This window comes from Pristiophorus japonicus, chromosome 3 (assembly GCF_044704955.1).
Source record: "Pristiophorus japonicus isolate sPriJap1 chromosome 3, sPriJap1.hap1, whole genome shotgun sequence".
Lineage (NCBI taxonomy): Eukaryota > Metazoa > Chordata > Chondrichthyes > Pristiophoridae > Pristiophorus > Pristiophorus japonicus.
This window is the reverse complement of record NC_091979.1, coordinates 323,242,810-323,256,799: the sequence shown is the minus strand read 5'-3', so window position 1 is coordinate 323,256,799 and position 13,990 is coordinate 323,242,810. Positions and strand designations below refer to the sequence as shown.

General features: G+C 47.3%; 1 protein-coding gene across 1 annotated transcript in view; it reads left to right on the top strand.

Moving 5' to 3' along the window:
* Nucleotides 1-13,990, top strand: part of plce1 (phospholipase C, epsilon 1) — a 276,550-nt gene that overhangs the window by 236,304 nt on the left and 26,256 nt on the right. Inside the window, exons 24-25 of the mRNA XM_070876961.1 lie at nt 2,437-2,597; nt 7,369-7,630. Coding sequence (XP_070733062.1) covers nt 2,437-2,597; nt 7,369-7,630 — 423 coding nt within the window. The remainder of the gene's footprint in view (nt 1-2,436; nt 2,598-7,368; nt 7,631-13,990) is intronic.

The window sequence follows — 13,990 nt, the reverse complement described above, 5'->3', positions numbered from 1 at the left end:
GAGAGAGAGACTGGGTGAGGGAGAGAGAGAGAGACTGGGGGGTGGTGGGGGGGAGAGAGAGAGCGATAGAGGCTGGGGGTGTGGGGAAGAGAGGCTGGGCGGGAGAGAGATAGAGGCTGGCGGGGGGAGAGAGGCTGCGGGGGGGAAGAAAGAGAGAGAGAGATAGAGGCTTGGGGGGGGGGGTGAAGAGAGATCGAGGCTGGGGGGGGGGGAAGAGAGATAGAGGCTTGGGGGGGGGAAGAGAGATAGAGGCTGGGGGTGGGGGAGAGAGAGAGATAGAGGCTGGGGGTGTGGGGAAGAGAGGCTGGGGGGTGGGGGAAGAGAGGGAGGCTGGGGGAAGAGAGGGAGGCTGGGGGGGGGGGAGAGATAGAGCTGGGGGGGTGGGGAAGAGAGGCTGGGGGCAGGGGAGAGGCTGGGGGGAGGGAGAGAGATAGAGGCTGGAGGGGGGGAGAGATAGAGGCTGGGGGCAGTGGGAGAGAGGCTGAGGGGGGGGGAGAGATAGAGGCTGGGGGGTGGAAGGAGAGAGAGAGAGAGGGTGGGGGAGAGAGGCTGCGGGGGTGGGGGAGAGAGGCTGGGGGGGGAGGGAGAGAGAGAGAGACTGCGGGGTGGGAGAGAGAGAGGCTGGGGGGGGTGGGAGAGAGAGAGGCTGGGGGGGGAGAGAGAGAGAGAGGCTGGGGGGGGAAGAGAGAGAGAGGCTGGGGGGGAGAGAGAGATAGAGGTGGGAGGAGGGAGAGAGAGAGATAGAGGCTGGGGTGTGGGGGGGGAAGAGAGAGATAGAGGCTGGGGGGGGAGAGAGAGAGAGATAAAGGCTGGGGGGAGAGAGAGAGATAGAGGCTGGGGGGAGGAGAGAGATAGAGGCGTGGGTGGGGGGGAAGAGAGAGATAGAGGCTGGGGGGGCAGGGGAAGAGAGGCTGGGGGGGCAGGGGAGAGAGAGCTGGGGGGGGCAGGGGGAGAGAGGCTGGGGGGGCAGGGGGAGAGAGGCTGGGGGGGCAGGGGGAGAGAGGCTGGGGGGGCAGGGGGAGAGGCTGGGGGGGGCAGGGGGAGAGAGGCTGGGGGGGCAGGGGGAGAGAGGCTGGGGGGGGCAGGGGGAGGGAGGCTGGGGGGCAGGGGGAGAAAGGCTGGGGGGGGAGAGAGAGAGAGAGAGAGAGGCTCGGGGGGAGAGAGAGAGAGAGAGAGAGAGGCTGGGGGGGTGGGGAAGAGAGGCTGGGGGTGGGGGAAGAGAGGCTGGAGGATGGGGAAGAGAGGCTGGGGGGGTGGGGAAGAGAGGCTGGGGGGTGGGGAAGAGAGGCTGGAGGATGGGGAAGAGAGGCTGGGGGGGTGGGGAAGAGAGGCTGGGGGCAGAGAGAGAGAGAGAGGCTGGGGGGGGGGAGAGAGAGGCTGGGGGAGGGTGGGGGAGAGGCTGGGGGGGTGGAGGAGAGAGAGATAGAGGCTGGGGGGGGAGAGAGAGATCGAGGCAGGGGTGAGTTGGTGGGGAGAGAGAGATAGAGGCTGGGGGTGGTGGGGAAGAGAGGCTGGGGGATGAGAGAGAGAGGCTGGGGGTGGGGGAGAGAGAGAGAGGCTGGGGGAGGTGGGGAAGAGAGGCTGGGGGGGTGGGGGAGAGAGGCTGGGGCTGGGGAGTGGGGAAGAGAGGCTGGTGGGTGGGGAAGAGAGGCTGGGGGGTGAGGGAGAGAGGCTGGGGGGATGAGAGAGAGAGGCTGGGGGTGGGGGAGAGTGAGAGAGGCTGGGGGGTGGGGGAGAGAGGCTGGGGGGATGAGAGAGAGAGGCTGGGGGAGGGAAGAGAGAGAGAGGCTGGGGGGTGGGGGAGAGAGGCTGGGGGGTGGGGGAGAGAGGCTGGGGGTGTCGGTGGGAGAGAGGCTGCGGGCGGAGAGAGGTTGGGGGGGGGAAGAGAGAGAGAGAGAGACACACAGGTGGTGGAGGGTGGGAGGGGGATGGAATCGGAGGGGAGAGAGGGAACTCAGGGAAGACGGACCACGTTCTTCCAACCCCTACAAGGTACATCATTGGAGTGGATGATATCCAGAAGTCATGACACTGTCACTATTCACTTCATACCCAATAAACCGGTTAACAATCCGTACACAATGCCTGCCCCATCGATGGTGGGGGCAGGGGGAGGGATGTACGTGAACTGGGGTGAGGCACTTCGGCTGGGGGAGGCATGCACTTGCGCTGCGGTGTGACTTTGGCTGGCCCTTGCTGTCACCTCGGGAGCTCTGTCCTCTGTCGCTTCAGGAAGTCAGACTGGATCGAGTTACAAGTTGTAAAGTCAGTGAGTTCGTGGGGTTGACAGTTCCTGTGAATCTTCAGGATGTGGCTTATCCTCCAAGGGGACCAATCAAAAACAAAGGGCGGGGCATGTTGGCCATTTTGTCAGTACAAATAAACGCGTCCATAAATCCACTTGAGATTACAGCATTCTCTCTTGTCTCTCCTCAGATCTCCCAATGCATCTGAATGCAGCCATGTTTGAAGCCAATGGTGGATGTGGCTACGTGTTAAAGTCACCAGTCTTATGGGACAAAAACTGTCGAATGCACAATCAGTTCTCTCCCCTGGAACGGATAGAGAATATGAGTCCATCCCTACATTCCCTAACAGTAAGTGGCGAGATGGTTCCGTTTCTCAACAGCAGAGACTGAGGCAGCAGTTAAGCTGGTTCACTGGGCTTGCGATATAGCCAGCACGAGACAACTGCCCTTTCGTTGCATCCATCTTTTGGTGTTGTTACAGTGTGTATCGGACAACTTCGTATTTTGGAGCTTTTTCTTCGTAATTCAAATGAACTCTCTCTGGCTTATTTAGTGTTATTGACCTCTCGAAGTTTACATAGCTGCTTGGTTCCTTCCTCAGTCACGTTAATCAAATCTATCCACACGCTTTAACAACCCTTGCTCATGCTCATATTAAGCGAGTAATCTTTAGTTTTGCTGCGTTTCACTGTTCTTTTAGCAGCTGTTTTATATTTCACTTCAAGAAAAAACAAATTAACAATTTTAAAGGCTTACTGGGACCTAAGGTTATCACTTAGTTTAATTATTTGAACAAATATAACCATCCTTGCGAGAGGGATGGAGTACAAAAGCAGGGAGGTCCTTCTGCAACTGTACAGAGTATTGGTGAGGCCGCACCTGGAGTACTGCGTGCAGTTTTGGTCACCTTACTTAAGGAAGGATATACTAGCTTTGGAGGGGGTACAGAGACGATTCACTAGGCTGATTCCGGAGATGAGGGGGTTACCTTATGATGATAGATTGAGTAGACTGGGTCTTTACTCGTTGGAGTTCAGAAGGATGAGGGGTGATCTTATAGAAACATTAAAAATAATGAAAGGGATAGACAAGATCGAGGCAGAGAGGTTGTTTCCACTGGTCGGGGAGACTAGAACTAGGGGGCACAGCCTCAAAATACGAGTGATCCAATTTAAAACCGAGTAGAGAAGGAATTTCTTCTCCCAGAGGGTTGTGAATCTGTGGAATTCTCTGCCCAAGGAAGCAGTTGAGGCTAGCTCATTGAATGTATTCAAATCACAGATAGATAGATTTTTAACCAATAAGGGAATTAAGGGTTATGGGGAGCGGGCGGGTAAGTGGAGCTGAGTCCACAGCCAGATCAGCCATGATCTTGTTGAATGGTGGAGCAGGCTAGAGGGGCTAGATGGCCTACTCCTGTTCCTAATTCTTATGTTCTTATCCTCCTGCCATATAATGTGCATTGAAGCTGTGGGTCAGTTTAATTAATTTCTGCAACTTATTTAGGCTGTGTGCTGACGCGCACTGCAACATCCTCCAAGCTTACAACCCTCCTCCAACTCTGGCCTATCGTGCATCCCCACTTCCAGAGCATAGGACCTTGACGGCTGAAGGCACGGCTGCCATTGGTCAAGGCCCTACACTCTGGAATTCCCTCCCCAAACATCTGCCCTCTCTGCTTCTCTCTCCTTTAAGGTGCTGCTTAAAACCAACCTCTTTAACCAAGCGTTTGGTCACCTGTCCCAGTCTCTCCCTCTTTGGGTTCAATGTCAACTTTTGTCTGATAACGCTCCTTGTGAATGAAGTGCCTTGGGATATTTTACCAAGTTAAAGGCGCTATATAAATGCAAGTTGTAATTAATGATTGTAAGTGCCACTGTTTTCATTGATTTTTGTGCTGATTTGAGTCGTCATGTAACCAAGTCTATCATTGAAGGAAACTCCAACCGAGGTGACTCCAGAAACCGGTCACAAAGGTTTACCTGCAATCTCCATACAAGAAAAAAGTGCCAGTGTTTTAAAACAGAATCCAGACCCAAAAACAAAATGATGCGTCCTTACTATACAGTTTAAATCCCAGTTTCTCGTCGCCATTGATAGGTCCTTACTATACAGTATAGATGCACACGAGGCCCATGCTTGAGAGAAGGTCAGTCTGTGACCTGTCCTTTATTCCTTCACACTCCCAGTGATGAAGGTGGGTGGAGCTTCCCCTTTTTATACCTGAAGGTCCAGGTTAGGAGTGTCTCCCACCTAGTGGTCATTGTTCTCACAGTGTACAACTTAGGTCAGATTATACATGGGTTACAATGCTGGTTGAATACATGACACAAAAGTGCCAGAGAACTGGAGGGATGCTAATGTCATCATTATCATCATCATAGGCAGTCCCTCGAAACCGGGGTGACTTGCTTCCATGCCAAAAAGGGATGAGTTCACGGGTGTTTCAATGATATTCCAGGTCCTGAACTACATGTTGAAGGGTGGAAGATGCCTGTGCGTGGATTTTTTTTAACTTTGGGTGGCCGTTGCACACCAGTCACCACACGGGCTTTGACAGAGCGAGGTCTTGGTCCGGTGGCAAGGGTTACCCAAGGCGACTGGAGACCAGCTCTGCTGCACGGACCTAGTGCGCACACATATCGCAGTGTGGGCTGGGCCCGTGCTGCCCCTGGGCCCTCACCTCTTCTGGGTCCCGAACTCTCACCTCTCCTCGGCCCCGATCACATCCCTCTAATGTTATACCACTATTCAAGAAAGGAGCAAGGGATAAACCAGGAAAACACAGGCCAGTCAGCCTAACGGCAGTGGTGGGAAAGTTATTGAAAACCATTATCAAGGACAAGATAAACTTTCATTTGGAAAGGCATGGGTTAATCAAGGAGAGTCAGCATGGATTTGTTAAAGGCAAATCATATCTGACTAACTTGATTGAATTCTTTGATGAGGCAACAGAGAAGGTTGATCAAGGTTGTGCAGTAGATGTTGTCTTTATGGACGTTCAGAAGGGATTCGAAAAAGTGCCACACAGGAGGCTTGTTTAGAAACATAGAAAATAGGTGCAGGAGTAGGCCATTCAGCCCTTCGAGCCTGCACCGCCATTCAATATGATCATGGCTGATCATTCACCTCAGTACCCCATTCCTGCTTTCCCTCCATACCCCTTGATCCCTTTAGCCGTGAGGACCACAACTAACTCCCTCTTGAATATATCTAACGAACTGACCTCAACAACTTTCTGCGGTAGAGAATTCCAGAGGTTCACCACTCTCTGGGTGAAGAAGTCTCTCCTCATCGCGGTCCTGTATGGTTTACCCCTTATCCTTAGACTGTGACCCCTGGTTCTGGACTTCCCCAACATCGGGAACATTCTTCCTGCATCTAGAAGATGGAAGCCCATGGAATGAAGGGGTAAATGGCGGTATCAATGCAAAATTGTCTCAGTGACAGGAAGCAAGGAAGGTGATGATGGATGGTAGGTGGTTTGTAGTGGTGTTCCCCAAAGGTCATTTTTGGGTCCGTTACTCTTTTTAATTTTTATAAATGACTTGGACTCGGGTCAAGGGAGCAGCATTCTAAAGTTTGCAGATACAAAACTTGGCAACGTAGTAGATAGTGATGATAGACGTAGGCTTCAGGATGACATAGACAGGGTGCTGAAATGGGCAGAAGCCTGGCAGGTGGAGTTCAGTGCAGAGAAATGTGAAGTGATGCACTTTGGGTGGGCTAATATGAATAGGCGTGATTTTGAAAGGTGTAGATGAGCAGAGAGACCTTGGTGTCCATGTACACAAATCCTTAATGGTAGCAGTGCAAGTAGATGAGGTGGTTAAAAAAGCATATGGGTTGCTTGGTTTTTTAAATGGAGGCATAGAATATAAAAGCAAAGAGATTGTGCTCGGACTTTATAAATCACCAGTTAGGCCTCAGCTGGATTATTGTGGACAATTCTGGGCTTCACTAAAGGCCTTAGAAAGGACACAGAGGGTCTGTCCCAGGATGTTACCAGGGATGAGGAGAGGTTGGACAAGTTAGCACTGTTCTCCTTGAAGTTTAAGAGGGGACCTCATGGAGGTGTTCAAGATGATGAGAGGTTTTGACAGAGTAGATCGTGAAAAACTATTCCCTCTGGGGAGTGGGTCAATAACCAGAGGTCATAGATTTAAAATCATTGGCAAAAGATCGAGAGGGGGGGATGAGAAGTTTTTTTCACTGAGTTGTCGGGATCTAGAGCACTCTACCTGAAAAGATGGTTGAAGCTGATTCCATTAGGCATTTTAAAAGGGAGTTGGACGAGTACTTGATGATGAGGAACTTCCAGGGTTACGGACAAAAAGCAGGGATGTGGGACTAGGCACGACTACTAACACCAGCACTATGGGCCAACTGGCTGCCTCCGGTGCTGTACGTTCCTATACATTGCTGCTGGTCCACTCAGCAAGTTATAACCAGCCAGGAACTGGAGTCTTCCTTCCCCATTGAACCGGCCAGCTAATTCACAACATCAACCTGCAGAGCATGCTGCTATAACTTTTTAAATCAGTAAAATAAGCTGCCCCTTTAGCTCTTTGACATTTATTTTCATCTTCTAATTAAGAATCACTGTAAAGAGGAGATTATAATGTCAGATAAAATATTTGGATAAAATTACCGGAGTTTTCTTGTGATCTGCGGATGGCCTGCAGTGTATCGCATCATTCCCATAGCAGCTGGGAAACAATGTCAGCGTCGCCATAGCCAGGAACCTTCCGCGAGTTCAGTGAGCCAGACCGCTTACAGACACGTTTTCATTGCATTTTAACAACTGATTCTTTGTTTTGTCTTGTCTATTGTGTCAGATTAGACCTACCATTAATTAAGACGACAAAAACCAGCACAAGTTCTACCAGAGTCAAATAATTTGCTATTTTTGCCCGTCTGCCTCGTTAAATAGAACGCATGAGGGGAATTTGAAAGGTCCGTGATAAAGCAGGTGCATACAAAGCCTGTATTAGGACTAGCACTCAATCAGAGCTCGAGGTTTCAACCCCTTGTGTTTTAACGGGAAACTGGATTTCATTATAAAACATCTCATTCTCATTCGATAGCGAAGCTCATGTTTTTTTAAATGTTTTCCTAGATCATTTCTGGACAGTACGTGTGTCCCAGCAACACGTCAGGGAGTCCATGCGTTGAGATTGACGTGCTTGGTATACCCCAGGACAGCTGCCACTTTCGCACCAAGCCCATTCATCGCAACACCCTGAACCCCATCTGGAATGAGCAGTTCTTCTTCCACGTTTTCTGTGAAGACCTTGTTTTCTTACGCTTTGCAGTGGTGGAGAATAACAGCTCCACTGTAACAGCTCAAAGAGTGATCCAGTTAAAAGCACTTAAAGGAGGTAAAATCTCTTCACTAACCTTACTGCTCCCCTGCTTTGAGATGTACGATCGGGCGGGGAGTGTGCTGATCGATGAGTAAAATAAATGTCAATGATCGTGGCATTTAAAGTTGTATAAATTTATCACAATGAAAATTGGTCTAAAAGAACGATCTCGGGAACCAAGTTTAACTTCATTGCTTTCATTCGATAGATTTTTGGATACTAAGGATTCAAGAGATATGGGGTTCAGTCGGGAAAATGGACTTGAGATAGAAAATCAGACATGATCTCATTGAGTGTCTCGAAGGGCCGAATGGCCTACTTGTGCTCCTATTTCTTATCTTATCTTATGTTCTTACTATCACTCTGGTTTGTAAAGGAACCAGACTATAACATATTTACACAGTCTTTAAAAAGAGAAGACTTCAAAGGAATGCAAAATGAGTTTTAGAACGTTCCAATAATAGTCGAGAGAACTACAATTGAAAGTTGGGATTATTTCAGGAAATGTTGTTGAGGTTACAATCCAAATTCACTCCAGCCAAATCAGACCAGGTTAAAGGACAACGGAGGCCAATGCAGTTAAGTAGGGATGTAAAGAATAATCTTAGCATAGGGCTTTCAAAATGGAGAAAGGGCTGTGGTAGACAGAAGGATTGGGTGAAACATAGAAAATAGGTGCAGGAGTAGGCCATTCAGCCCTTCGAGCCTGCACCACCATTCAATAAGATCATGGCTGATCATTCAACCTCAGTACCCCTTTCCTGCTTTCTCTCCATACCCCTTGATCCCTTTAGCCGAAAGTCCCATATCTAACTCCCTTTTGAATATATCTAACGAACTGGCCTCAACAACTCTCTGTGATAGAGAATTCCAGAGGTTAACAACTCTCTGAGTGAAGAAGTTTCTCCTCATCTCAGTCCTAAATGGCTTACCCCTTATTCTTAGACTGTGACCCCTGGTTCTGGAACTCGCCAGCAATGGGAACATTCTTCCTGCCTCTAACCTGTCCAGTCCCGTCAGAATTTTATATGTTTCTATGAGATCACCTCTCATTCTTCTAAACTCCAGTGGATGCAAGCCCAGTCGATCCAGTCTCTCCTCCTATGTCAGTCCTGCCATCCCGGGAATCAGTCTGGTGAACCTTCGCTGCACCCCCTCAATAGCAAGAACGTCCTTCCTCAGATTAGGAGACCAAAACTGAACACAATATTCCAGGTGAGGCCTCACCAAGGCTCTGTACAATAGTGAACTATACAAGCAAAAGGAAACAAAATGATTCCACTCGAAACACAACGTAAGATTGCTGGGAATCTCTGAAATAATAATTACAATGGGGTGAAATTGGTCTTAGACAGGAGCACACACTGGACAATAGCAAACCAACAGCCCGTTTACAACCTGTTGTGATGTATTTATCTAGGGCAATGGTTAAGGGGTAAAACCAGCTGCTGATTTGTTATCGTCGGTTTGCAGTATTGTCCAAGCTCAATTTCACCCTGATTGTTTACTACATAAGGGTGAAGAAAGTGGAAGATGGAATCCAGAGACAAAAAAATGGCAGAATTAATAACTAGCCACACCGTAGATATCTTTACCCAGGAAGAGGAGGGAACTTACACTGGTCAAAAGCCATGTTTCTTGGATCAATAAAGGAAGAGCTGGATAGTGTGAAAATGAAAAGAATATGACTTTATTAGCTTGACAAAGTCTCTCATTTGGACGAGTTTTCACCAATGAGTTTTGCAGGAGGTGGGGCCAGTAATTGAAGCTGTTCATTACTCTTTGGTAACTTCAATAAATTCAGGAGCAATGACTGAGGATTGGAAAGTAGCTAAATTAACCTCAATTATTTTTTTAAATAAAGGTCAAGGGACATCCCTTTAAAGTAAAGACCACTACATTCAACAGCTGTTGCAGGAAAAGTCTTTGACGCATTCTTGAGAAATCTTTCAAGTGAGCACTTGGAAAAACACAACCTGTTAAAGGAAAGTCGGTGTGTATTAGAGAGGGAGGTCATGTTTCAGTAATCTGCCAGAGATTCTCAGACATTCTTGGCATGGTGCATAGGGAAACCCAGCTGATATTATACACTTGGATATTCAGAAAGCTTTGGATAAAGTTATATATCAGCAATTAAAGAAACAGGAACCAGCAGTTAATCACAACTGAGAACGTTCAGGCTTGAAAGAGATTTTGAGGAGGGTTCTTCGACGATCAGTATTGGCAGCAATTCTATTATTAATATGCATTAATGACTTGGATGAGGGATTAATTATATATTAAACTCGACGTCCAAGTTTGAGGGTGACACTTAAGAGGTCAGAGCAAATAATGAGGACCAATGTAAGCAGATTTAGAAAGATTTTGAGCTTTTGCATAATTGAGCCAATTATTGGCAGGTTATTCAATGTGGATAAGTATAAAATAATTAAGCTGGGATCAAGGCATATAAAAAGAGAGTACGTGCTAAATGGAACAATGGTACGGCATGCTGATCAGGAATGGGATCTCGGGGTTATAATGGGATCTCGGGGTTATAATGGGATCTCGGGGTTATAATGGGATCTCGGGGTTATAATGGGATCTCGGGGTTATAATGCATAAATCTATGAAATCATTAGCATGTTGCTTAGCTTCAGCTGGAATGTCACGAAGACAGTTGTCTTGAATTGTATTACATGTAGCTACAATGTACAAAGTCACATAGTAAAACTGTCTTGATGCAAGAACCGTACTAAAGCAGACACTGGAATTGGTTTTAAAATGAGACAAAACTTCTCACTTCTACCTCTTGGTCCTTAAAGCCTGACTTTAAAAGCAGTGCAGCCGCTGTACGTTCCACCCCCAACGCAGCCAGGGCCAGACCAGCCGGTTTAAATATACTCCAGCACCAATGAATGCAATACATGCTGATGGTAGCGTCGGCTGGTTATGGCACATGCTCCACTTGCCACCAGAGGACTGTGGTTAAATGGTACATCTTGGTTGCATCAAGAGTGGAAAAGGGCAGGCTTTGCAATGATTTTAAAGCTTCCTTCAGCATTACAAATTTAAACTAGAGTACTGGGATCAGCTGTATCGCGTTGATAGTACCAACTGTAGTCATTCTGTGGCTGTGCATCATGTTACAACAGTATGACGTTGGCAGTAAGGGCTGTAGATGTGTGTTTAAGGCATCATGTTATAGCTGTAGCTGATATTCCAGGTAATCCTAATTTTCGAGTTTAAATGTTCACAGTGAATGTCACTGCGAGAGATAAATTGGACAATCATTAATGCAGATAGCATGGACAAACCAGTCTGTTGGAAGTGTCTGACACTGTACTCGGCTGCCTCAACAAAGGCTAGATTACAATTCTAAGGAAGGTGTGTGGGCAGGCATGCTTGGCCAACTGGTCTTTCGCGCCCATCATTTTCGTATGTTCGTGTGAGGATGCATTGTTGTTGAATAAACTGCTGATCAGATCCCACTTGGAGTACTGGCAGTTCTAGTCACCTAATCATGAGGTGGATATTATTGTTGTTGAGAGGGTGCAGAGAGAATAATGAAAATAATATAAGTATATTTATTTATTTTCTCATTCCTTCCTCTTCTGGCTGGGTTATGGTCTCACAGGCTTGCTGTTATCTCATCCAAATGTCCATTATTAATGTGTGAGCCTTAATGGTGGATGTCCGTAGGCTATTCGACTGCAGGGGACATGTCAGCTGAGCCCAATCTGTTCCCTCATCTAACATTTATGCAGAGGGTTCCCACTTTAGGTCACTGTCTGAAAATCCCAGCGATTTCCCCTCCCTAACCTATGGGTGAAAAGGCCATTTGTAGCTCAAGCACGGCAGAGTCTAAGATCTTCCTGGTGACACAGCTAAGCTATTCCCTGGCTTAACTCATTGAGGCATCGGGGGAAACATCAGGAATTTAAGTTAAGAGAAAAGAATAAGAAAGTTGGCTTGTTTGAAAAAGAGGAGATTGTGCTAATTGAAGTTTTGAAGTGTGAATGAACTTGCTAAAAGTGATCATGGGGAAAAATTAGGACGTTTGAAGTCGTGAAAGAAAATAGACAGAATCCTTTCACCCCGAGAGTGACAGAGTTGTGGAGTAAGTTACCAGGATAAGACATTGAAGCAAACAGTATAAATGGTTTGAAAGGCAATTGGTTGCGTTTCTGGAGAGATGGAATTGTGGGATATGGTTAGGTGGGTTGGTGGGAAAAAAAGGATCTGCTTATTTGGGCTGAATGACTTTGTGCCGGTTTCTAAAAATATTTACACTTTAATGTAACTCAAGTCGTTTGGCAAGAAAAATGTTCCTTTTTAACTAATTAATGAAAGAAAAAGACAGATCTTGCATTGTATCGGATGCTTCACATCCCATGGTTATTTTTTTTGAAGTTCAGTCCCTGGAAACAAACACAGCGATCAATTTGTGCAGAGCAACAAGTAGTGGTGTTGGTTGGCCAAAGTGCTTCAGAGAAGATTTTTCTGTTTCAGAGATCATGATGCACCCTCAGCCTCCATTCATTTCACAGGCTGAGTTTCTCCTTTAACCCGCTATACCCTCCGGTGGTGAAAGGCCACGTCTCGACTTTTCCCACTACCTGTTGCGTTGTCAATCACCACGTGACATAGCTGGGGCCTGGGTAACCAGCAGGTCATGGCCTGAAGCCCAAAGCACAGCCACGTGGCCGGTTCACAGGTCAAAGGGAAAATAAAAACAGCAGACTTTGCTTTATTATCTCGATAAGCAAATATTTTTTTGAGAGTCAGTTATTTTTGCAGTCCGATAAAAAATGAAATAACGGAAAGTGTGGGTCTGTGCAGTTTTTAATTAGAGGATAAAAGGGAGCCTGTTTTAAAGAATCTATTATCCATTGTCCATTCGTGCTGCGCCTGGCGGGAATTCAGCCGTGGAAGTCAGCGACCTGCTCAGGATGTCCCACCTGTTGATTTTGATAATCAGGCTCCTATCGGGTGAAGCTCAAATTTGAAAAAACAATTACCCTGTCGAGCCACTTTAGGGAAAAGGAAAAATGGTCTGTTTATTGAGTGTCTCATTCAGGTTGAATGAAACTTCTGAGGCCAACAGGTGACATGCAGTTGGAATCAGACTCTGTTTAATGGCTTCAAACTGACCCAAGCTCCCCTACTGCAACAGAATAATGCTTTAACCTCCCTTACATGGTTTAATCTTCCTTACATGGTTAATTGGTTGGCTGTGCCATTGTTACGCTGCATACTCCAGTGACGGGAAATACCATTCTGGTCTTGATGGCTGCTTTCTTCAGAATTCTTCTCGTAAAGTGAAAGTGATTGGCGTTATTTCGAGCTGCTGTTGGGAGACACAAGCAGAAGCCAGGGCCATGCTGGGCTATCCTTCCAGTACCTGGCTTCAGAGTGGCCTTAGTGACATAGAAACATAGAAAATAGGTGCAGGAGTAGGCCATTCGGCCCTTCGAGCCTGCACCACCATTCAGTAAGATCATAGCTGATCATTCACCTCAGTATCGCTTTCCTGCTTTCTCTCCATACCCCTTGATCCCTTAAGCCGTGGCTTGAGGAGTGGTGCAGCAGGGAGGGATTCAAATTCCTGGGGCATTGGAACCGGTTCTGGGGGAGGTGGGACCAGTACAAACCAGACCGTCTGCACCTGGGTAGGACCGGAACCAATGTCCTAGGGGGGAGTGTTTTGCTAGTGCTGTTGGGGAGGGGTTAAACTAATACGGCAGGGGGATGGGAACCTCTGCAGGGAGACAGGGAAGTAGAATAGGGGCAGAAGCAAAAGATAGAACGAAGAAAAGTAAAAGTGGAGGGCAGAGAAACCCAAGGCAAAAATCAAAAAGGGCCACATTGCAGCAAAATTCTAAAAGGGCAAAGTGTGTTCAAAAGACAAGCCTGAAGTCTCTGTGCCTCAATGCGAGGAGTATTCATAATTAGGTGGACGAATTAATTGCACAGGCAACAATTAATGAATATGATATAATACGGAAACATGGCTCCAGGGTGACCAAGGCTGGGAACTCAACATCCAGGGGTATTCAACATTCAGGAAGGATAGACAGAAATGAAAAGGAGGTGGGGTAGCGTTGCTGGTTAAAGAGGAAATTAATGCAATAGTAAGGAAGGACATTAGCTTGGATGATGTAGAATCTGTATAGGTGGAGCTGCAGAATACCAAAGGGCAGAAAACGCTAGTGGGAGTTGTATACAGACCACCAAACAGTAGTAGTGAGGTTAGGGACAGCATCAAACAAGAAATAAGGGATGCGTGCAATAAAGGTACAGCAGTTATCATGGGCGACTTTAATCTATATATAGATTGAGCTAACCAAACTGGTAGCAATATGGTGTAGGAGGGTTTCCTGGAGTGTATAAAGG